Source organism: Mytilus edulis, chromosome 11 (genome assembly GCF_963676685.1).
Source record: "Mytilus edulis chromosome 11, xbMytEdul2.2, whole genome shotgun sequence".
Classification (NCBI taxonomy): domain Eukaryota; kingdom Metazoa; phylum Mollusca; class Bivalvia; order Mytilida; family Mytilidae; genus Mytilus; species Mytilus edulis.
In genome coordinates this window covers 74,406,058-74,428,845 of record NC_092354.1, presented here as the reverse complement: position 1 = coordinate 74,428,845, position 22,788 = coordinate 74,406,058, and the positions used below count along the sequence as shown (strand labels likewise).

Genomic DNA, 22,788 nt, shown 5'->3' with positions numbered 1-22,788 from the left:
ATTTTACTGATAGAAAACAAGTTCGGTGCCCTCATGTCTATTGTTTTTTTCTAAAAGTATATTATAAAACCTATCTTCTAATTAAGAAATAATTCATGGAAGCCATAGATTTGTTGACAATTTACACATGGCCTGGGCCGTGATCCTGAGCGTTAGCGAGGGATAAAATTAACGAATATCACGGCCCAGCTGGTCATGTGTAAATAGACAACAAATATATGGCTTCCATGAATTATTTCGATTCTAATAGGACAAATAGGTTCATTCAAATACTGAAGCGAGGATGGGTATGCCGTGTGTGTACTGAGCTGTTCTTTTTTACTCCTTTTTAGATAAACTCAACTATTCTCAGAAATCTTTAGCTTGCATTGATTATTTTGTTAATAACCGCTAGAAAAAAATATGTTTAATTCTTAAACCCAATATTTGCGATTTGTAATTAACATGTTTTCTCGTAAGCTACCGTTAAAACCAAAATTGACATTTCGTAACGGTGGATCGAGCTGTCAGGTTGACTCGCTGAAATCAGTTAATATATGCGAATAATGCAATAGAATAGAAAATAAAACAAAACCTACCTCAGAATTCCATTGTAATACATTATTATACGAACTTCGATTGTTACAAAAAAATATATATTGTTTTTATACTGCAACTTAAATTATTATATTGATAGTTTTTGAAATCGTAACATAAATATCAAGCTAATTTGCATCCCTTAATGAACCCCTGATTGTGGAGAAAGTGTTCCATGATGAAATTGACATTGCACAAAATATAGCTGTGTTTCTATATTTAGGAAATAAACACAACTAGTTGCAGTATATTAAAATTCTTTTTATTATGCATCCGAATAAGAATAAAAGTTATTGTGTCTAATGTTTCGAATACAAAAAAGTTAATAATTTTCTGACATTGACCTAATATTGTTTTTATACTGCAAATTAAATTAATACATTGATAGCTTTTTAAATTTTTAAACCAATTTCTGACTAATTGTTCATCCTTTATGGAACCCCTGATTGTGGAGAAAGTGTCTCATGATGAAATTGACATTGAACAAAATATAGTTGTGTTACTATATTAAGGGAAAAAACAGTTGCAGTATAGATATCTAAACATAAATATATTTACCATTCAGGACATACAGTATAGATATCCACAGTATATGACACAGGCTGTTCATATTGTCATTCTCAATATTCAGTATATTACCTGATTACTGGTCTAGAACAATAAAATAAAAATGACAATATTTTTTTTTAATCAGGATTTTTACGTATATTTGCCTTAAATTGCAATAGCATTATAATTTTAAAAATAAATGCACAACAAGATAATTCGATCATGAATAGCCCCACCAACTTTTCAATTGAAACATATAACTGGGTATTTGTATGCTCGAATGGCAAATTATGATGATTTTATTACAGATGAAAATATAACTCATAGATCTTTACAAGATAATATACTTCCAAAGGATTATGTTTAATATTTCAATATAGATAACAATTATTTAGATGCAAAAAGAAATTAAAAAATTCTGTCCCTCAGAGATACAGACCATAAACAATATTGGAAATTATAACAATCATTAAAATATGTGAACAGTAATACAAAACTAGCCTCAACCTGGTTTCCCAGAATTAATTGATAATTTCAAGCATCAAGGAGTGACCGGAAACTATGATAAATAATTGAAAACTAAAACTGAAACCGATATATTAAAAGAAAGTAATGAACTGTTATTCAATGAGGTAACTGATAAAGCTTTTGGGACTTTCCGTTTTGATTGTTCCTTGTAGTTCATGTGAATTTATTTTCTACGGAGTTCAGTATTTTTGTGATTTTACTTTTTTCTATAAAGTAAATAAATGTGCACAAAAATTAAAAACTCGGAAAAGCTCTGGTCCAGATCGACTCATCAGGAGTCGAATTACGTACATTTATATGGAACAAAGCTCGGGACCACGTGAAAACTTCGACTCATCCGAAATTTTTAGTCAACCGAGTTCGAGACAACGAGAGTTAACTGTAGTTTAATAACTGTACCACTAAACAGCTGTCAACAACTAGAGTTAACAGTAGTTTAATAACTGTACCACTAAACAGCTGTCAACAACGAGAGTTAACTGTAGTTTAATAACTGTACCACTAAACAGCTGTCAACAACGAGTTGCATTTGGTTACACCTGTCCTACGTCAGGAACCTGATGTTCAGTAGTTTATTTGGTTACACCTTTCCTAAGTCAGGAACCTGATGTTCAGTAGTTTATTTGGTTACACCTTTCCTAAGTCAGGAACCTGATGTTCAGTAGTTTATTTGGTTACACCTTTCCTTAGTCAGGAACCGGATGTTCAGTAGTTTATTTGGTTACACCTTTCCTAAGTCAGGAACCTGATGTTCAGTAGTTTATTTGGTTACACCTGTCCTAAGTCAGGAACCTGATGTTCAGTAGTTTTCGTTTGTTTTTGTGGTTCAATATTGTATCTCGTTTCTCGTATTTATTTATATACACTAGACTGTTGGTGTTCCAGTTTTAAGGTTTTAAACTAGTCATTTTTCGGGACCCTTGATAGCTTGCTGTTAGGTATGAGCCAATGCTCCGTGTTAAAGACCGTACTTTGAATTATAATGGTTTTTCTTTTACAAATTGAGACTTGGATGGAAAGTTGTCTCTTTGGAACTAATACGACATCTTCTTATATATATTCAGCAACCAGCAATCGTGTAAAGAACTACTTATTTTGTTCCTGTACTGTCATTTCGTATGAGGTGTTTTGTTTTGCCAGATGTCGTCAAGTTATTTTTATAAGATAGAGCAGTACATACTTTTCAAATTCACGCTGTGTAATGCTTTTCCACGTAAAAGTTATCTCTGCACTATTTATTGTTTATTGCACCATTATGTAAACTGGAATTTTCCATTAGTCACACTGATTTCCTTTAAAAGTACATAGAACTGTATTAACTCTATACAAGCATAGTAATTATAAAAATTTAACTTACATTTTTTGGATAATGAAAAAAAAAAGATTATGGATAAGTACCTGGTAAATACGAAGAATCTCTCATTAACTACTAGTTTCTTTTGTTCACCTGTATTTTGATAATGACAACTGACGAATATATACTTGAAAAAGTACGTAAACAAATATATCATATTTCTCTTCGTTTGACCAATAAAGTGTCGTGTTAGGTCCATTTGGAAATTTCCAATTTACAAAACATGTTATTCAATATATTTTGCATTAAAAATTGATGATGATATTTTTCTATCAGACATCAATCTTACGATATAATGGCTCATCACGTGGTTATCACGTGGTTGTATGAATTTGTGGTAGTAATTAACCTTAATAGTGTTTTTTGTTTTATTTTAGTTGATATTTTCTTTCTGTTTTTGTTTGTTTGTCGTTGTTTAATTTTGTTTCTCTTTTACATCATTTTTTTTTTAATTATAAATTGCAACTATTGGAGATAGAGGGCTTTTATTGAACAACAGACTTATGAGTAACGCTCGAACAAAAAGAAATTAAGGCTTTATAAATTAAGAAGTTGAAGAGCATTCAACTTGATACTCTACATATATATTATATTTTTTGGCAAAGTAAAGGTACTCTGTTCCTACTTTCGACATTTCTTAGTACATCTTGTACAATTTAAAGTTTTGAAACAGTCTACTATTTATCCGATCCAATTACAAACACATAAATATCTAAACATAAATATATTCACCATTCAGGACACGAAGTATTTGAATCCAGAATATATGACACAGTATGTTCATATTGTCATTCTTAATGTTCATTCTATGGCTGGTCTATACCATTCTAGTAAAATAAACTAAAATCCTAAGTAGCTATATTTTATTAAATAAATGCACAACATGATCATGATGATATTTCATAATCTATAGAAGTTCATGAAAAGTATCAACAACGTGTCATGTCGAATATATAACTAGTATTTGTCTATTATAACAATTACAGCATGCATATTCTTAAAAGATGGACGAAAGATACCAAAGGGACAGTCAAACTCATAAATCCAAAACAAACTGACAACGCCATGGCAAAAAACGAAAAAGACAAACAGACAACAGCACACACGACACAACATAGAAAACTAAAGAATAAACAACACGAACTTAACGTGGTCTCATTTGCCGAGTATTCCAAGTAGTTTAATGACTGTACCACAACTAGCTGTCAACAATGAGGTTGTTTTTTCCTAACCACCAATAATCATGCATTTATGCAATTATCCTTGAGCGATGTACTGTAAATAAAGGCAATAGTAGAAAACCGAATACTGTGGATTCATTTATTTTCGTGGGTATCAATTTTCGCGGATTGCTGAAAACTTGCATATTCGTGGATATTTGATTTCGTGGTTTTGCCAACCTCTGTATACAAATAGATATAGGAAGATGTGGTGTGAGTGCCAATGAGACAACTCTCCATACAAATAACAATTTAAAAAGTAAACCATTATAGGTTAAAGTACGGCCTTCAACAAAGCTTATTGAGAATATGTTATTCCTTAAACATTTGAATTCGTGGTTCACCTGTACCCACGAAACCCACGAAAATTGATATCCAACGAATAATAATGAATCCACAGTAAACGATAACGTAACACACATAGAAACGAACTATAAGATAACAGCTTTCAGTTTCCGCACTTAGTACAGGACATTTTAAGAAGAAACAAAGTGGGTTGAACCTGGTGGCTAGCCAAACCTTGCGCTTTTATGATAATGTTGAATATGACACTATAATGATTAATTAAATTGCGAATGGAAATGGGGAATGTGCCAAAGAGACAACAACCCGACCATTGAAAAAAACAACAGCATAAGGTCATCAACAGGTCTTCAATGTAGCGAGAAATTCCCGCACCCGGAGGCGTCCTTCAGCTGGCCCCATAACAAATATATACTAGTTCAGTGATAATGAACGCCAAACTAATTTCCAAATTGTACACAAGAAACTAAAATTAAAATAATACAAGACTAACAAAGGCCAGAGGCTCCTGACTTGGGACAGGCGCAAAAATGCGGCGGGGTTAAACATGTTTGTGAGATCTCAACCCTCCCCCTATACATCTAACCAATGTAGTAAAGTAAACGCATAACAATACGCACATTAAAATTCAGTTCAAGAGAAATCCGAGTTTGATGTCAGAAGATGTAACCAAAGAAAATAAACAAAATGACAATAATACATAAATAACAATAGACTACTAGCAGTTAACTGACATGCCAGCTCCAGACTTCAATTAAACTGACTGAAAGATTATGATTTCATCATATGAACATCAGGCATAATCCTTCCATTTAGGGGTTTAGTATCATACCATCATAACATATATGAGAAGAACATAACCCGTGTCATGCCAACAACTGGTTTTTGAATAAATGTGTTTAGTTCCGATGCAAAGACCCTATAAGTGAATCAATATTAACGCCAAAATATGCAATTTTTAATGACCTGACAACAGTATCGTAACTATATCCCATCTTAATAAGTCTATTCAAAGGTTTTGTTAGTTTTTGAGGTGGTTGAATACTTACACCTTTGTGCTTTATAAAGAATATTTCCATAAAAAATTGGATGTGAAATACCTGAACGTATAAGAAGTCTGCATGTTGAGCTATATTTACGAATGATGTCCTTATACCGATGATAAAATTTAGTAAAGGACTATCACATGACAGGAAAACAGTACAAAATAAATGCAAGAGCATTTAGGACAGTTAGCGCTACACCCTCTTCGTTTAAAAATGTCTTTACAAAAAGCCTTATTGATTTTGTTTTTTTTACTTGTGCCACTCTCATTTCATGGGAAGTGCTTTCGTTTCGCCAAATGTCACTAAGTTATTTGGTACATTTCGTATATAAAAGCGACCAATGTATACGCTTTTGGATCAGTCAGATATAAGGAGCTGATGAATAAGACAAAGTAATTATAGGTCAAAGTACGGTCTTCAACACGGAACCCTGGCTCACACAGAACAGCAAGCTATACAGGTCGCCAAAAATACACGTGTAAAATCATTCAAACAGGAAACTTGTTCGTTCTAGATTAAATTCTTTCCTTTAAATTCATACTTATGCATTATAAATGCCATGTTATCTTTTTCATTAGACTTTCAGACATATGAGCCCGAAAAGGTCAGCCTGAAGTGTCATTTTATAAACTAGAATTACTCATTAGACACACTGATTTCCTTTAAAAATATAGATAACAGTATAATTTCTATTAATTTTAAATGTATAGCAATTATAAAATATTAGCTTCAGATGTGTTTGATCATGAAAAAGAAACTTTTAGAATTATTAGTAATTAACTGGTAAGTACGAAAAATATCTCAATAACTATTTGTTTCTTTTGTGTCATTGATTTTTATGACAACTGACGAATATATACTTGACCAGGGACGTAAACAAAGATATCATATTTTTCTCCGTTTTACTAATGAAATGTCTTGTTAAGTACATTTTGCAGTTTCCAATGTACAAAACATATTATTCAATATGTTTTACTTGAAAGATGATGATTTGAAATAGCTCTCTGGACAATTGTTTCCGTTTTACAAGTACTTTTTTATCTTTCTAAAGTAATCATGATAATGACATAAATAAATTATTTATGATAATTTACTATAGAGAATAAATCCATTTAGAAATTTATACGGCCGGGTGCGATGATAAATAATTTAGGGACATAAGCTGTAAAATTCATGTTCACTGATAGAACGAAAGCCTCATATACAATGCACAAGTATCCAAATTATAAAAAGTAAAAACAAACCAATTTACAATACATGGGATCGATAAAATGTATCAACATTTCGTCGTGTATATTTTAGTAGTCTAGACGCTAACTTAGTACATCGTGGTCACCTCCAAAGACTGTCGACGGTCATATAACAAGATATAAACATAAATAACGATCTCGTGAAATTGGATTTTGTAGGACTGGTCTGTTTGGTTTCGTATTACAAGTTGAAAATAAACGTTAGTTAAATACAATTCCTTCGGTTTATGATCTTTGCTCATTTTAAAATGAGTAGGCATTATATTTGTCGATATTTCACACTGAGCGTCTTTGATTTTATTAGGACAGATACTGTAAAACCATAGGTCGAAGTGTACGAAAATGTCGTAGGAATATTTGGCTGTTCACGTTTCCTCCTAATGAATAATGCGCATTTCATTTTCATATGTAATAGGTTTAAAAAAAAGAAAAAGAAAAAAAAAAAAGCAAATAAATGATGTTTTGAAAACAATACTCAATTTTGTATGTAAGAACCTAGATTTTATTGAAAGTAATGCATACATTATTTATATAATCATTATTTACTTTTTGTAAAACAAACGCATACAATAACGGTGTAACAAAATAGTACGTGCTTTTAATGTATATATTTTAGAACTGACACATACTGTTATAATCAAAAGACATAAAAAAAGGAGACCAAAAACATTCTTCAATCATTTTACTGAATGAAACAATGTCTTAGAAATAAAAATTGTATTCCGAATCTTTTATTACCACATCTGTCTTTGATGCTTGCATCAATTCACACAATCGAGTGGACCTTTTGTAATTAAAGTGTATACAGCTCACGTCTCTATGACATGTTATGCTGCATTCTAACCTTGATCGAACAAATAGTGTTACTGTGAATGACGTAATGGCTCTGTGATCTGTATTTGCAGAGTATTTTCTTGGGTTTTCTGAAGAAGAAAAAATATGGAATAAAACTATTGTTATAATGGTTAGCTAGAGGAGTGTATTTACAATAAAACTATTGTTATAATGGTTAGCTAGAGGAGTGTATTTACAATAAAACTATTGTTATAATGGTTAGCTAGAGGAGTGTATTTACAATAAAACTATTGTTATAATGGTTAGCTAGAGGAGTGTATTTACAATAAAACTATTGTTATAATGGTTAGCTAGAGGAGTGTATTTACTGTTTATCTTTTGATGATTGCTTACCCTTTAGTTTTCCGATACATGAACAATCCTTTAGTTAGAAAACTCAGCATTCTACTTACTAATAGACAGTATACTTAAAACGTGTGTATGATACAAGTAGTAAACACCATAGAAGTTAAAACTAGGATTCGATATTCCATTGTACGTTGATCTGATTGGAAGTAGTCCTTGTGCTTGACAACATATATATTTCAATTGTAATTTGAGATACCAGACATAAATGATATGATTTGTGTTGAATCTATACATGAAATGCTGCAACAGACATGTTTCTTATGGAATAAATAATATAGTTATGTGACTCTGTAAGTACCTGTCTTTTGATAAATGGTAAATTCAGCAACATCGATACTCTTAACATACACAGCAGAGATGTCTAGAGGGTTAGGGTCAACCCATTCAATGTATTTGGAAGACAGACTACTGACAGTTAGTCCACGTCCAACCTCAATATGGCCACCTTTCCATCTTACCCAGAATGCTCTGTATTCCCCAGCATTGAGCTGATTATCTAAAACGTAATGCATAATTATTATTCTCATTTGCATATGTGTTACTTAAATCTAACGTATTGCCAAACGATAGCACTTTACACTCAACATACATCTGTATAGTTTGATGTGTTTGGACTTTTGATTTTGCCATTTGATTGGGGAGTTTCCTTTTGAATTTTCCTCGGAGTTCAGTATTTTTGTGGTTTTACTTTTTGTTACAAATAGTTACGATCAAATATATAAAAATTATTGTACTTTCTTTAATCATCACTTCTGTTAAATATCAAGAATAAGAAACATCGCCATAAGCAATTGATTGCAAAAATCAGTATAAAACTCTATAGAAATTTTGTACTTCTTTGAATATCTTTGGCTTGTCTATATGCACGAAATCCACAAAAAGTGGGTATGTTCCAGACCATACGAGTATTTGGACCGTACGCGTACGGTCCGGACCGTATACGTATACTCGTACGGTCCGACCATACGCGTACGGTCGGACCGTATGAGTATACGCGTACGGTCCAGCTGACCATACATGTTTTGGGATCATATGGGTTAAATGTTAACAAACATTTATCAAAATCTTTATTTTTAGTTATACAAATTGTTATTATTAAAATTAGATGGATAAAGTGAATAAGCGAACAATTAAAATTAAATATTTGTTTAATTTTATATCCGTGAATCCTATTTTGTTACTCTGGCCCAAGATGACACTTGCTTCCACAAGGAACGTCATATATTTTTAACAATAACATGTTTTGTTCATGCATGTTCCTTTGCATATGCATTTTTTGTAAAGTTCCTAAATATTCTAATACAATTGTCCTCCCACATTATGTTTACTTCCGATAACTTCAATTTCAATGAGCATACTGGGCTGTAATTAATGAATTACTGACATGCTAAGTACAGGAGATTAACAGATTAAATAAGCCTGATTTTTTACAAATAATTAAAATATTAAGTTTGTATTTCAATAACTATTCAACTTTTTATATTAATTTGAGATATAAGTTATGTTGATCTGTTATATACATTTGTATCTAATAAACTTGACCAAATTCTTAATATTAGTCAGACCGTACGCGTACGGTCCGACCGTATGCGTATATTGAAAAAGTACGCATACGGTCCAGACCGTACGCGTACGGTCCAAATACTCATACGGTCTGGAACAGGTACATGTACCCTACTATTAAGCAGAAATCCACGGTTTAACACATTTATAATTGTTTTTGATTCAATCGGTATTATGGACTTAGCTAGATAGTTGTCTATTATGTGACCATATCTCGTCTCCTTATGTCATGTAATTTTTGTTTTGTTTTTTGGCGGGAAAGCAGGACATTCCCGATGGCCATGTGGTTTAAGTACTTTGTTCATCTACAGTATCACTAGCTGTCAAGACTGGGGTTGTGAGTTCCAAACCTGTATGTGTCAGGTGTGTTAGAATTCAATCTTATTTTACAAGGATAGTCAGTATTCCTACCGGAAGTCGATGGTTTTACAGGTACTCCGGCTTCCTCCGATAAAACTGACCGCCAAATTGCCAATATTGCTGAAAGTGGCAATACATACCGATCAATTTATTTGATTTATGTTGTACAAACCTTCGAGTATATTAACTTTCGTATTTAATCTATCTAACGTTCTTTTGCGTATGAAACATCTAGTGTTGCCAGCTCCACCGATAACCACCTCATAGAACAGGGAAGAAAATCCCTCATCTGGAACCAGAACAATAATTGCATCTGCCCAAACTTTGACCTCGAACGTCAGCGTCTCGTCATGTGGGTAGTCAATGTAATAGTCTGATAATGATATAGATTGGTACAATGGTGGGGTTGTAACAGTCACGTGCTTCATTAGGCTGGTTAACTATGTATTAAAGAAAATACAACGGCGACATTAATGATATACATTATAGAAGTGGTCATGTAACATATGTACATGTACACATGTACACAATGGAAACTGTCTATTTGTTTGTATAGAAAAAAATAATTACTATCATCGCGATATCTAAATATATAACACTTAAATGTGGACGTACTACTAACTTACTTAATGTGTATATCGATTGATTGATTGTTGATTGCTTAACGTCTATTGGCAAATATTTCATGCATGTTCAGAACAAAAGATGCTTTTTTATATATGTTTCATCACAGCTGAATGTGTTATTTCAATATAAATGAGATTACAATTATGTTGATTAAGAGGTTTGTGCAATTTGGAAAGACAATCGTTTACAGAAAGCTACAATAAAAGGGTAAAACAATATATTTCTTTAAGGATATTTTTCAAAAGAGAGATTTATCTGAATGTTGTAAGGAATTGGACGAAGGTTGAAATCACATCACACATAAGATTTAGTGCTATGAATTATTCCGTCGAACTTGAGATAAATGATACATCACATACAAGAGATACATTTACATTTTAAGTCTTCCTCGTATCTTGACTTTATAAAAACTGTAAGAGTTATGAACGCCATCTCCAGTCGGTTGTGTTATGGAATATTTGTTTTAAAGGTGATAGCGGATACGTTCCTTCTGTCGTTACATATTCCATCCCCTGTTCCCAAATTTGATCTACCGTACTAACATGAGCAACACGATCGGTGCCATAAGTGAAGCAGGATCTGCATTCCTCTCTGTGCACCTGAGATCAGCCCCAGGTTTCATGTTGCTTAGTCTTTAATTGTCTATGTTGTGTTTTGTGTACTACTGTTTGTCTGTTGGTATTCTTTCTTTTTTAGCCATTACGTTGTCAGTTTATTTTTGACTTGAGAGTTTGAATGTTCCTTTTGGTATCCTTCGCTTTTCACTTAGCCATAACATGTAAGCTTAGTTTTTATTGAAAGATTGAGAAAAATACAAGAATGCATGCACCCGAACAGTTCAGTATATTGGTATAGTCCCTAATTAACACAAAACTTATAGATACTGACCCTCAAATGAACATGTATAATGGCGGGGTCGTATTTGTTTACAAATTATTCTTTATAGAATATAATCATAAGTGATGACCATTTTAAGGGACCTGAATGGACTTTTAGAAAGGGATCTGCACTGAAGCTAATTAAGAATTGTTCTATAAAATAGCCCCAACCTCATGTCTTTTTTAATATGACAAGTTTTACTATATCCTTATAATTCATTGCTTTCAATGTTAAATTCACAAATTTCAAGCAATTTTATCTTCATTGTTTTATATTTGAATGAAGTGACAGTTATTCCATGTAAAAATTAAGTGCCTTCTAATGCCTTAATTATCCTGACTTTTAAAAAAATCAACCACTTTTTTTTTCAAATACAAAGGATCAAACAAGTTCAACACTAGTCTACCAACAAACTAAAATGGTTTGAAATAAACGTTATTTAAGATATCCATCAAAAGGTTAACTCCAAGTCACGATCAAAATATAAATAAATAATTTAACAAAGACCACCAATAAATCTGTCAACACCATCAGATTCCTTCAATTACAAAAAAAAAACCACACACAGAGAAACTGATTTGTGACAAGGGATGACCATCTTGTTTTTTATTTGTACTAAAATTTAGTCTATTTTAGTATTCCAGCTAAATTAAGGCTTGTTATTTCTGATTATCATATTTATGGAGCCTGTAGTGTTCTATTAATGGGAAATAGAGAGGTCATAGATACCAAAGGGAAATTAAAACTCGACTATATAAGTAAATGTTCACAGTGTATATTAATTGATTTGAAGGAAAGTTTTTACATATTTTCATTGTGATATGTCTATATTATGTATAAACATAGAATTAAAGTTCAAATAAGTGTTATAAAAGCAACATAATATAGCATATCGATTATTGTAAGCGATCCATTTTAACTATAGATGCGATGAATTATCACTGTTAGTGCAGTCATTTCTGATGTGGAATTTTCGAAGATGCGAGGAATTTTTATTGTAGAATTATGTGATATATGCACTTGAAACAAATGAAAAAACTTAGTTGATGACTTTAGAATTTATGATAAATGTATTTTCAAATTGAAATACAAACTCCTCATTCATTCTTTATTAAATATATAGCTTTTCAAACTTGTAACAAAAACGCTTCTCAAAATGTCATATTGTATTCTTCAAATTAAGTTTTTCCTTGATTTAAAAAAAAATTTAAAAGATATTTCTGTATTTTTTTTAAGTCAAAGATTGATATGGCGGAGTTTAAGTGCAGTCTATGTAAAATAGAGACGAGTACATTTGAGGACGTTATCTTCCACGCAATACATACACTTGCGAACAGAGAAATATGCATCTTGAAACGCAATGGTGACAGAAAAGCTTATAAAAGATTAACTTTCCCAGTTGTACCCTCAACTGCTTTAATTTCAATATTCTGAAAAAGACAGTTTTTGGTAGAATAAATGTTCTTGACTCGAATGTTGCTTGCATGATTTTTACTGTATAAGGTGAAACGGTATGTGACATAAATTATCCACAGTCATTAAAACATGAAATGTAAGGTGTGTGGGCGAACTTTTTTGTTTGCATTGGTACGTGACTAACGTAGACCACCGTTGATACAAAAAAAAATTATCCGTTATGCACAGCTCGATACCAGAGGACGATTTAGGGGAGACAGGGGGTTGCCCCCTTTTTGGGAAAACATTTGGTTTCTTTTATATGGATTCATTGGAGCGGGCCCCTTCTTAGGCAGTCATTGGGCCCCTACTTATGAAAATTTCTAGATCCGCGAGTGGATACTACCACAGAGGTCAAACAATGCACATTTGGGTAATTGTACACGACATGCATGCTACAATTCATGTTTGATGATCTTAGACCCTTTGGACCTCTATGTGGGCTACTTCGGTAACTTGGCAAAAAATTTCCAAACTGGATACACAGTTAGATTCAGAATGTCAAAGAACCCCAAATATCCATAAGGACTTTTGTCTATAAATTTGGAGACCACAAACTTGAAAAAGGGACCAAAAATTATAAAAATGCATGTTTAACCCCGCCGCATTTTTTGCGCCTGTACCAAGTCAGGACCCTCTGGCCTTTGTTAGTCTTGTATTTTTTTAATTTTAGTTTCTTGTGTACAATTTGGAAATTAGTATGGCGTTCATTATCACTGAACTACAGTGTAGTATATATTTGTTTACGGGCCAGCTGAAGGACGCCTCCGGGTGCGGGAATTTCTGCTGTTATTATTGGTTTTTTTTATATGGTCGGGTTGCTGTCTCTTTGACACATTCCCCATTTCCATTCTCAATTTTATGCATGGGATATATTTGTTATTGAAGGCATGACTGTAACAATAGGATGAAGATAAATAAATATCTTCCCGTATCCCGCCAACTGCTTTGTTAGTTTCCCGTATCCCGCTTATACTATGCAGTTCTCATTTTTTGAAATTTTCCGTGTCCCGCTATACTTTATTTCTCGTTTTCACGACACAATCATTCGACTTTCACGTGTCACGCTTACAAAAAAATCGGCAATTCCGCTTCACGCTTATACCCCAACGCGACCCACTATTCCACTCTTTTCTGACTCATATTAAGCCCATTATAAATATATTAAAGAGTGTGTTTTTTATCCCTTTTTATCCCGTCTCGTTTCCAAGGGGTACAATCAAAATCACGTGATGGATATACACACACCGGAAGTAACAGTCGAGCAGACCGCTTGAAAGGTAAGTAGTCGTATTTACTTGTTTATATCAATAAAATTTAATAACTAAAGTAGTGCACCGAATGTAGGATACTATCTTGTTTTGAAATACACAATTATCCTTTCTGGAAAGCGTGCAGTTAATGCGAACACTTCGACACAGTTCCAAAATTTCACCGTCGAAGTGTTTGCAATAACTTCACGCTTTCTAGCAAAAACAATTGTGTATTTTAAAACTACATACTATCCGACATTCGGTGTGCCAACTTATTAATCAAAATTTAATTGATATAAACAAGAAAATGCAACTACTAACCTTTCAAGCGGCGAGTTCGACTGTAACTTCCGGTGTGTGTATATCCATCACGTGATTTTGATTGTACCCCTTGGTTTCGGTTTGAGCCATAGATAGATAAGATGTCATATGTGACAATGAGGCAACTCTCCATCCGAGTCACAATTTATAAAAGTATACCTTTATACGTCAAAATACGGTCTTCAACATGGAGTCTTGGCTCACACCGAACAGCAAGTTATAAAGGGCCCCAGTGTAAAACCTTTTAAACGGGAAAACCAACGATTCAATCTATATCAAGATGTACGTAAACAGTGGTGAAGTGTAATGGAAATCGATAAAAAAAAAACAAGGATAAAGATCCCTATACGATTTATGAGAAATTAAATGGAATACATTTAAATGTTACTTCTATTAAATTTATTTAGAGTGTTTTTTAAAAAACCAAACTTTCCTCCGTAAGTTAAATTCTATCAAATCCGTCTCTTACTTTATCTATTGTTTGAGCAAGTCGGCTAAATTAAGGCTTTACAGCTAATTTCCTAATGCATGTAAAGCAAAACTTTGGTTGACTTGCTTGCTTTGTTTGTATAATTGTTTATACAAACTTTGTAAATAAGATTGACATCTTTAAACAATATGTATCGGCATAGTTTAACCTGTATTTATATAATTATTATATTTGAATTAAATTGGGTGTTATCATAATGATTGTACAATAAAAAAAAAAACAAAGCAAGCACGCTAACTAAAGTCTTGCTTTACATGCTTAAAAAAATACGCTGTAATAGATAAAAAAAAAAAAAAATCATACAGTGAAAATGCTCCGCATATACAATACTAATGAATCGCTCTACAGTGAAAATGAAAGAATAGTATCATTATTTGACAGTAAACATGACTCGCATAAAGAAAGCATCATAGTGGAATTCAGTTCAATATGAAGAAACTGAATGACAAAACCTATTCTACGTTATACAACTTTAACAATTGTGTTGAAATGAATAATTTTTCTGCAACAACATCTTACCTGTTAGTTATAAACCACCTGCACGATCTGTTCGTGAAATGTCCTAAATATTCACCTATTTTTGTATATATTTCACAGCTATTTGACTTTAGGCGCGAAAAAGACTCGTTCGCATCTCTTACTTTGTTTTATTAGTATTATGTGTTTCTTAACATATACATTTTAACTTATTTTCTTCATTTTCTTCAAAAATAAAAAAAAAAGTCGTCTGTTTATTTATCATTCTACATCAGAAATTTCTGGCATATACAGTGAAAGTTATATTTTAGGATCCGCACTTTACATACACTGGTTTAAGTGTGTTGCAAATTGCTTTACGGATTTGTTAACATTTGTTTTAAATTCATTTTAACATTGAAACGATGAGAAAAATAATTAAACATCGGTTTTAAAGCATGCTCGTCTGGGAAATGTCATGCAGGTTCTCGATGGTAAAAATTATATTGTCGAATGCAACTGAAATCAATCCATGTGTTGTGTATACTTTTGTTAGTCTTTTAGTCGCAGTTTTGTAACCCAATGGCAGGATAAGCCAACCAAATTAATGCAATTTTTAATATCAATTATTCAATTCATTATAATCCGATAGGTATGTATTTATACGGGAAATATGCAGAACAGGACATAACAATAAGATATATATATATATATACAATATGTCCATAGTTATTTTTGCATGTAAAGCAGTTCTTTTCAGTTTGATAAACTTTGATAATCCTCCTTAGATACGAAGGCTATTGTGTTAATTCCCGCCATATCAATTCCATCACAAGGTGTTATAGCCCGTACTTTGACCTATAATGGTTTACTTATACAAATTGTGACTTGGACAGAGAGTTATCTCAAAATGTATCACATCTTCTTATATCTAGTTAACATCTATCATTAAACATTATTGTACTCTGATGACTTCTATTTTGTCTATATTTTTTTTATGTTTTGTTAGTACAATTAAAAAAATAAATGGTCTCTCTCTCTCTCTATCGACCCCCCTCTCTTGAAATTTCAAAAGTTTACTTTCTCTAGTTGATACTTATCGTATTCAAAGAGGTGGTTTGATATAAAGTATATAATAATAATAAAACCGTTCAATTTGTGTCAATTTTAAACTTTAAATGTCTTTAATAAAAAGTAACTTCAAAGCTTAAACATTTTGATATTTGAAATTAAACCTGAACAATTCGTAATGGAAAAGATACGAAAGGTTGATTTGTTTTGGAAATTTTTCATACAATTTGCCATTCTTATGCAACAACATTTGTAACGTTCATTTTGATTGGATAACGTCACTTATTTACATGGCATCAATTGACAATTACAATTGATGGCCCAAGACCACAATTAATGACCCCGCTTTTCGTTGTCCATATAGTTCCTTTTAATTAGAGTGTATTTTTCCTTATTTTTTTTTTCTTTCCCTTCCTCACTCATTTCTTAGATTTTTTTTGGTGGAAATGAAAGAAGAGAGTTGAAATAAATTTTTGGATGTTGTATTTTAACTTATTTTGATTTGGAATGAGTGATTAGGCCAAGTGCAAAAAGGTAATATTTACAGTTTTCGGAACATCTCTTGACTTGTCAATATGGGTATGGATGTGTATTGGCTAAATTTGTAAAAGTGATTGTTACAATCTTTCTGAATTTTGGATATATATTTGGACTAGGACTATACATTACACACACAAAAAATTGGACAAAAGTGCATGGTGCAATTTTTTTAATGATGCAAAAGGTTATAAAGAACTGATAGAGGAATTAATTGTGGTCTGTGGCCTGATGCTATTGGACGTACGCGCAAGCGCAGATGGCATATGACAGATTTTAAATACATATTTTAACGTTGTTTTCTGTTGGTTTCTTCAGAATGGAGATAACAATATTGTATTTTAACCTCCGACGGCATCAATTGGGGAATTTATGGTCGCAAAAGACCGTTTACTTTCTCCGCTAATCATATAACGTTATATCATAAAAAATACTAATAGAAAAATATAGAATAGTCATAAATTTGTTACATCAACTAGTTTTTCTTATCAGCTAGGCTGTTTCGTAATACATATAAATCATTAACTCCCTTGACAATAATTTTAGTTATGTCATACTCATTAAATGTAAACATAAATGCAAATTTTTCCTCATAAGACAAGTTTGGTGAAATCTGGTACTATACGCATATGCAATGTTGTATTTTTTTAAAATATGGCCTATCGAAACTTTGGTTATAATGTTAAAAGAAATCCCTGAAAGCTGTCATCTAAACATGTATCTACATTTAGATTGGCCGTCTTTACAACTTGTTTGCAAATATTGCCGGGGAATACATCTACACTCAGCGATACGTTTTTTTATTCACTGTTTTTCATTGGTTTTTGTGTTCTTTTCTTGCCAACGTAACTTCAATAAAGGAGTAGGTCCGGTAAAGACCGATTTTGGCCTCAAATTTCAGGCTCATCTGACGAAAGATTTTGACCACTTTTTAAACACTTAAGTGTCTATTTCATTTGAATCAATTAGTTTATGTAAAAGATTTTAATTGATTTAGTGATCAAAAACGATCCAATTCAAGCTCAAATATGAAAAATCTTCCAAATATGCCGAAAAATGTCACTTTTCGGATGTTTTTTTGTTAAAAATGAAAGTGGCCACATCCGTGTTCATCTTCAACCTTTTTATATGTTATGTATTATCATAAAATACAACCTACATTTCAATATTAAGGATGAACACGAATGCGCGCGGCCACCTTCGTTTTACACGAAAACCGTCTAAAATTTAACTAAAATGATGGAATTGTGAAGATTTCAGTTATTTAGCATGACTTAATGGTGTTAGTACTCGATGTATGTGCATGGTATTGTCAAAAACAGCCCATATTTATGTAGCAGAAGCATTCTACTGTCCAATAAATAACTAAAAGTTTACATTTTGACAATTTTGTAAAACTGCTAGATTTTGGGGCCAAAAAGAGGTCTTACTGGACCTACTCCTTTGATATCATATTTGATTATGAAAAACATCGTTAACTTAATAACAAACAAAAAATACACAAAGACTATATCAATGAAAAATTATTATACAAAAATCTAACGGTCCGAAAAGTTTAATTGAGTTCCTTTACCTGCAATAATTATACATGTAGTAATGCATGCCATGATATAATCCCTACAAATCTCATCTTTTCTGCAGGATCGTACACATATGGTCGAGAAAATTCCAATATAAAATGGTCTAAAGAAATTCCGTACTTTTCTTACCATGGATAATTAACAAATCTTGCAGGTCATCGTTTTCTTAATAGTTTTTTTTTCTTTAATTATCTAGCTGTTATTAAAATAATTGGAAATGTGAAGATGGAAAGCATCAATTACAGATTTTTAAAGTGTCCTTTAGAAAAAAAGATCATGTCCGTTTTGTTTACTTTGAACATTATGTTACCTGTTGGGAAAAAAACAGCTAACGAATTATTGATTTGTTTTTTTTATAAAAGAGCAAAAATTAGAACGACATGATTTCATATCATCAATTTCATTACATTAAGCTTGCTTTACATAACTGCTAGCATCTTTAACATGGTATTATATATCCATCTTTTTTCTTTTTCTTATTTGAATTTTGTAATAGTATTTGCTATTTTTTATGATACCAGTATCTTTTTTTTTATCCGTTCCGGTTAGTATCTGGCCTGCGAGGAAACTCAACAAAGTAAGCTATTCGAATAAAATCTTTATACATTTAATTTGCTGTAGATAACTCCATGCATCTATAACATGGTATACTCAATTATATAACCTTCCTTTTGTGTTTGCTTTTCTATACCTGTGTGCATGTATTTGCTATCTATATATATATTTTCCCGGGTTGGCTTTTGTCTGGCCTTCAAAAAAAGTCGCAGATGGCAAGATACAATGAAGCTATTTCAGTGGTTGATACTTTTTCAAATACTTTATATATACAATATGTCAACTGAATTTACTGTAACTGCTGATTATAAGATGTTCATTCCTTACTGGTATAGGGTTTATCTAAACGTGACCTAACCTAAATGGTTAAAGGGACACTAGCTACGATATATATACAAAAAATACAATATGATTTCATTGGTTCAATCTTTATTAAAAGGGAAATAAAGAAATACTAATTCGTTTTAAGCAGCAAATTCGTTTCCATTTTGCAAAGTTAATAATTTGACCTCATTAAGTCCGTATATATATACGTAGTCATGTGTCATGTGACCCTCAATTTAACTCATTGGCTAGAGATTAGTAATGCATGCATAATTCGTGTTTGGTCATTAAAAGGGAAAAGAATGTCAACATTGAAATTTAAACAAGGGTGAACAATTTTGTTGACTGATTCAATCCACAAAAAATCATTCTTATACTGGTAAAAACGTTAATAAAATCATTGTTTAACCGAAAGCATGAAATCAAATAGACCTATACAAATTCATTTGCACGAGGTCGCAATCTATTTATATTTATGTTTATGTTGATAGTCGGAAGTATTGGGAGATCATCGCGATAGTTAATTAGATGGCGTATAGACAAAAACACACACACAATTCTGATTTAAATTATCGAGTACATGCTTTCTTTTAATATTTTATTAAATGTGCATTTGCATTCAGATATCACAGATCAACTTTATTCGTTCATTCTGTATTAATTTACGTTTTTTGATTGAGTTAAGCCTGCCAATTGATATTTTATCGTATGTTTTTCTATGGTGTGGTGTTATGCTATTGTTTCAGAAAAAGGGGGAAGGTTTGAACGTTTAAACGTTTAATCCCGCTGCAAATGTTTACACCTGCCCTAAGTCAGGAATCTGATGTACATTTTGTTTTTACATATAGATTAGACCGTTGGTTTTCCCGTTTGAATGGTTTTACACTAGTAATTTGGTGCCCTTTAGAGCTTGTTGTTCGGTGTGAGCCAAGGCTCCGTGTTGAAGGCCGTACATTGACCTATAATGGTTTACTTTTTTAAATTGTTATTTGGATGGAGAGTTGTCTCATTGGCACTCATACCACATCTTCCTATAACTATTTTTTTTTATTTCTGACTTATTGTAATTTGGACATATGTTTTAGTATATTATAAATCAAATATATGAATTTGAGTCAAATCGATGAACATTAATTTGACATCTAGTACCCCTTTTAGACATTTAGTACCCCTTTAAGACATCTAGTACCCCTTTAAGACATTTAGCCAAATGTTAAGTTTGCATTATTAGTTATGTCTGTTTCGCAGCTACTATAAATAGTTGATTAAGTAAAAATAAGTGTATGGAATGATTGAATGGTTTATACATATAAACAAAGAAGGAGATTTGGTATGAAGTGTTGTAAGCAATAATTACAGACAACCTTACAGCCTTCAAAAATGTGAAAAACCATACCGTATAGTCGGCTTTAAAAGGCCCTACATAAATATATGAAACAATTCATTTGAGAAAACTAACAAATATGACATGCAATGTATATAAACCAACGATAACCATTGAACCCCTAAAATGTCAGTTTGGGAGAATGATTCAGACTGATATCTCATTTGCATGATTCATTGTTCAAGTTTAAGAAATGAAATTTAAAGATTGACATCGGTATAATGTTGAAAACTGTTTTTTTGTATCCCTTTGTTTGTCTTTTAACATATATCTGTTATTTGGTTGCTGTCCCGAACGCGTTTATATCTATTTATTCGGAGAAGAAGGTGTTTGTTATGTGTACACTTAGATCAAACAAAATAATGTACATTTGATGGTTTGATTGATGGATTAGAGTTTAACGTCCAGTGGCAATTAAATGTTACATTCATATTAGGACGAACACGTTTCGATGTAGTTAGACGCGTTAGAACTTTAAGATTTGGCGGATATTTCATGGTTTTTTTTTTCTCCAGAAGTTCCCTTTTTTTCAAACAGAAAAGGGTTTCCCTTCAGCATTGTTTGTCTTTTTCCAAATAACTGGTGAAAACATTTTACTTTATTATTACTGTTTCCCGTCGTATTTCGTCGTGTTTTACTTGTTCCTAGTTTTTGCCCAGGATTGATCAAAATTAACAACTACATCATTTTTTGAAATTCAAAAGATTGTAAAAACTTCTGATAAAAAATATGTTAAAATGTAAATTTGTCAAGGGACTTTCTATAATACTAACTTAGTATAGAAAGTCCCTGATTTGTCGTATAAAATACTTTCTAGATAAGATCATAGAAAGCCGGTTTTGATACGTGTTTCAGCAATACAATTGGTTAAGATAATTATCCATGATGTATTAATGACGAACTCCACATGTATGCTGTCATATTATAAGGTGAATTTTTAGGGATTATCATGTTCACCTCTGACTTGTTCACGTGATGTTAAAAAAGACGTACCTATTTGGTGAGAAACAATAAAACAAAGATTATTTTGACGGTTTATATGTATCTTTCTGTATCGAGAACAAATATTTGACAGTTAATGACATGACCATATATCAGAAATAATTTTTACGACAACAACGTGTTGGCTATTTACCCTCTGGTCAAAATAAAGTAACAATACCAAAATTGTGTAAATATTCGTTTTTATGTATCATCGTCATAATCTTCTTTTTGCATACGCAGTTACTGTATACATCGCAGCCGAGTGAAGTTATATATATATTTGTCTATTTGTTTCTAAAGTTTTAGATTTTAAAAGTTTTGTGATAAATATCATAGAAGAAATTAACTACTGAAACAGAAAAAAAGTCCGCGAAAATTCTGGATTATCTACCTTGGATGCGGACAGCAATTTTGATTGATATGCGATTGTTATTTTAGTATAGTGGTATAGACAAAAGGCTGTTTAATTTTCTTAGAAAATAAAAAAAAGAGAACTTATTTATACGGATTGGACATACTAATTGAGGATTATTAACTTTTTTACATAGGATATTACAATTGTACAGAAATGAGGATTTTTGTATTTTTATTTTTCACAAGTAAGTATATTTTCTATTATGTGTCAGAATTTGAAAGAATGCATTTCGATGAAATTTTTACACATTCGTTATATAGAAAAAAAAGGGGGGGGGGGGTATCTGGAACAAATGAAAATAACACTTTTAAGCGTCCGAATCGCACTTTCTTGATTTGTCTTCATCGACAACGTTAGAAGCCGAGGAGGTTTGACTTGATAAACATATAAAAACGGAAAATGTAGAAATCTGTTTTTAAAAAATGTATTTTTAGATGTTCTGGTGTGAAACAAATTTAATATTTTTTGAGAACCACTTCTTTTTGGGGTTTTCTTACGAATCTTG

The 22,788-nt window shown here is 31.9% G+C and overlaps 2 protein-coding genes across 2 annotated transcripts in view; one reads left to right on the top strand and one right to left on the bottom strand.

Moving 5' to 3' along the window:
- Positions 1–7,528: 7,528 nt before the first annotated feature.
- Positions 7,529–10,388, bottom strand: LOC139494583 (C3 and PZP-like alpha-2-macroglobulin domain-containing protein 8). The gene is made up of 3 exons (XM_071282742.1): positions 10,125–10,388; positions 8,328–8,525; positions 7,529–7,749 (listed from the first exon to the last, which is right to left on the bottom strand). The coding sequence occupies exons 1-3, from the start codon at positions 10,378–10,380 to the stop codon at positions 7,529–7,531; spliced, it is 675 nt and encodes a 224-aa protein (XP_071138843.1). The 5' UTR covers positions 10,381–10,388.
- Positions 10,389–22,006: 11,618 nt separating this feature from the next.
- The window catches only part of LOC139494581 (uncharacterized), a 35,046-nt gene continuing 34,264 nt past the window's right edge, over positions 22,007–22,788 (top strand). Inside the window, exon 1 of the mRNA XM_071282741.1 lies at positions 22,007–22,467. Coding sequence (XP_071138842.1) covers positions 22,437–22,467 — 31 coding nt within the window. The 5' untranslated portion in view covers positions 22,007–22,436. The remainder of the gene's footprint in view (positions 22,468–22,788) is intronic.

Bases quoted from the DNA above. Each gene is read 5' to 3' on its own strand.
- LOC139494583 (XM_071282742.1), bottom strand. From the start codon at position 10,380: ATGAAGCACGTGACTGTTACAACCCCACCATTGTACCAATCTATATCA. The intron at 8,526-10,124 runs GTTTGTACAACA...ATTACGTTTTAG, and splicing joins GAAAGTTAATATACTCGAAG to ATAATCAGCTCAATGCTGGG. The intron at 7,750-8,327 runs GTACTTACAGAG...TTTCTTCTTCAG, and splicing joins TACCATTTATCAAAAGACAG to AAAACCCAAGAAAATACTCT.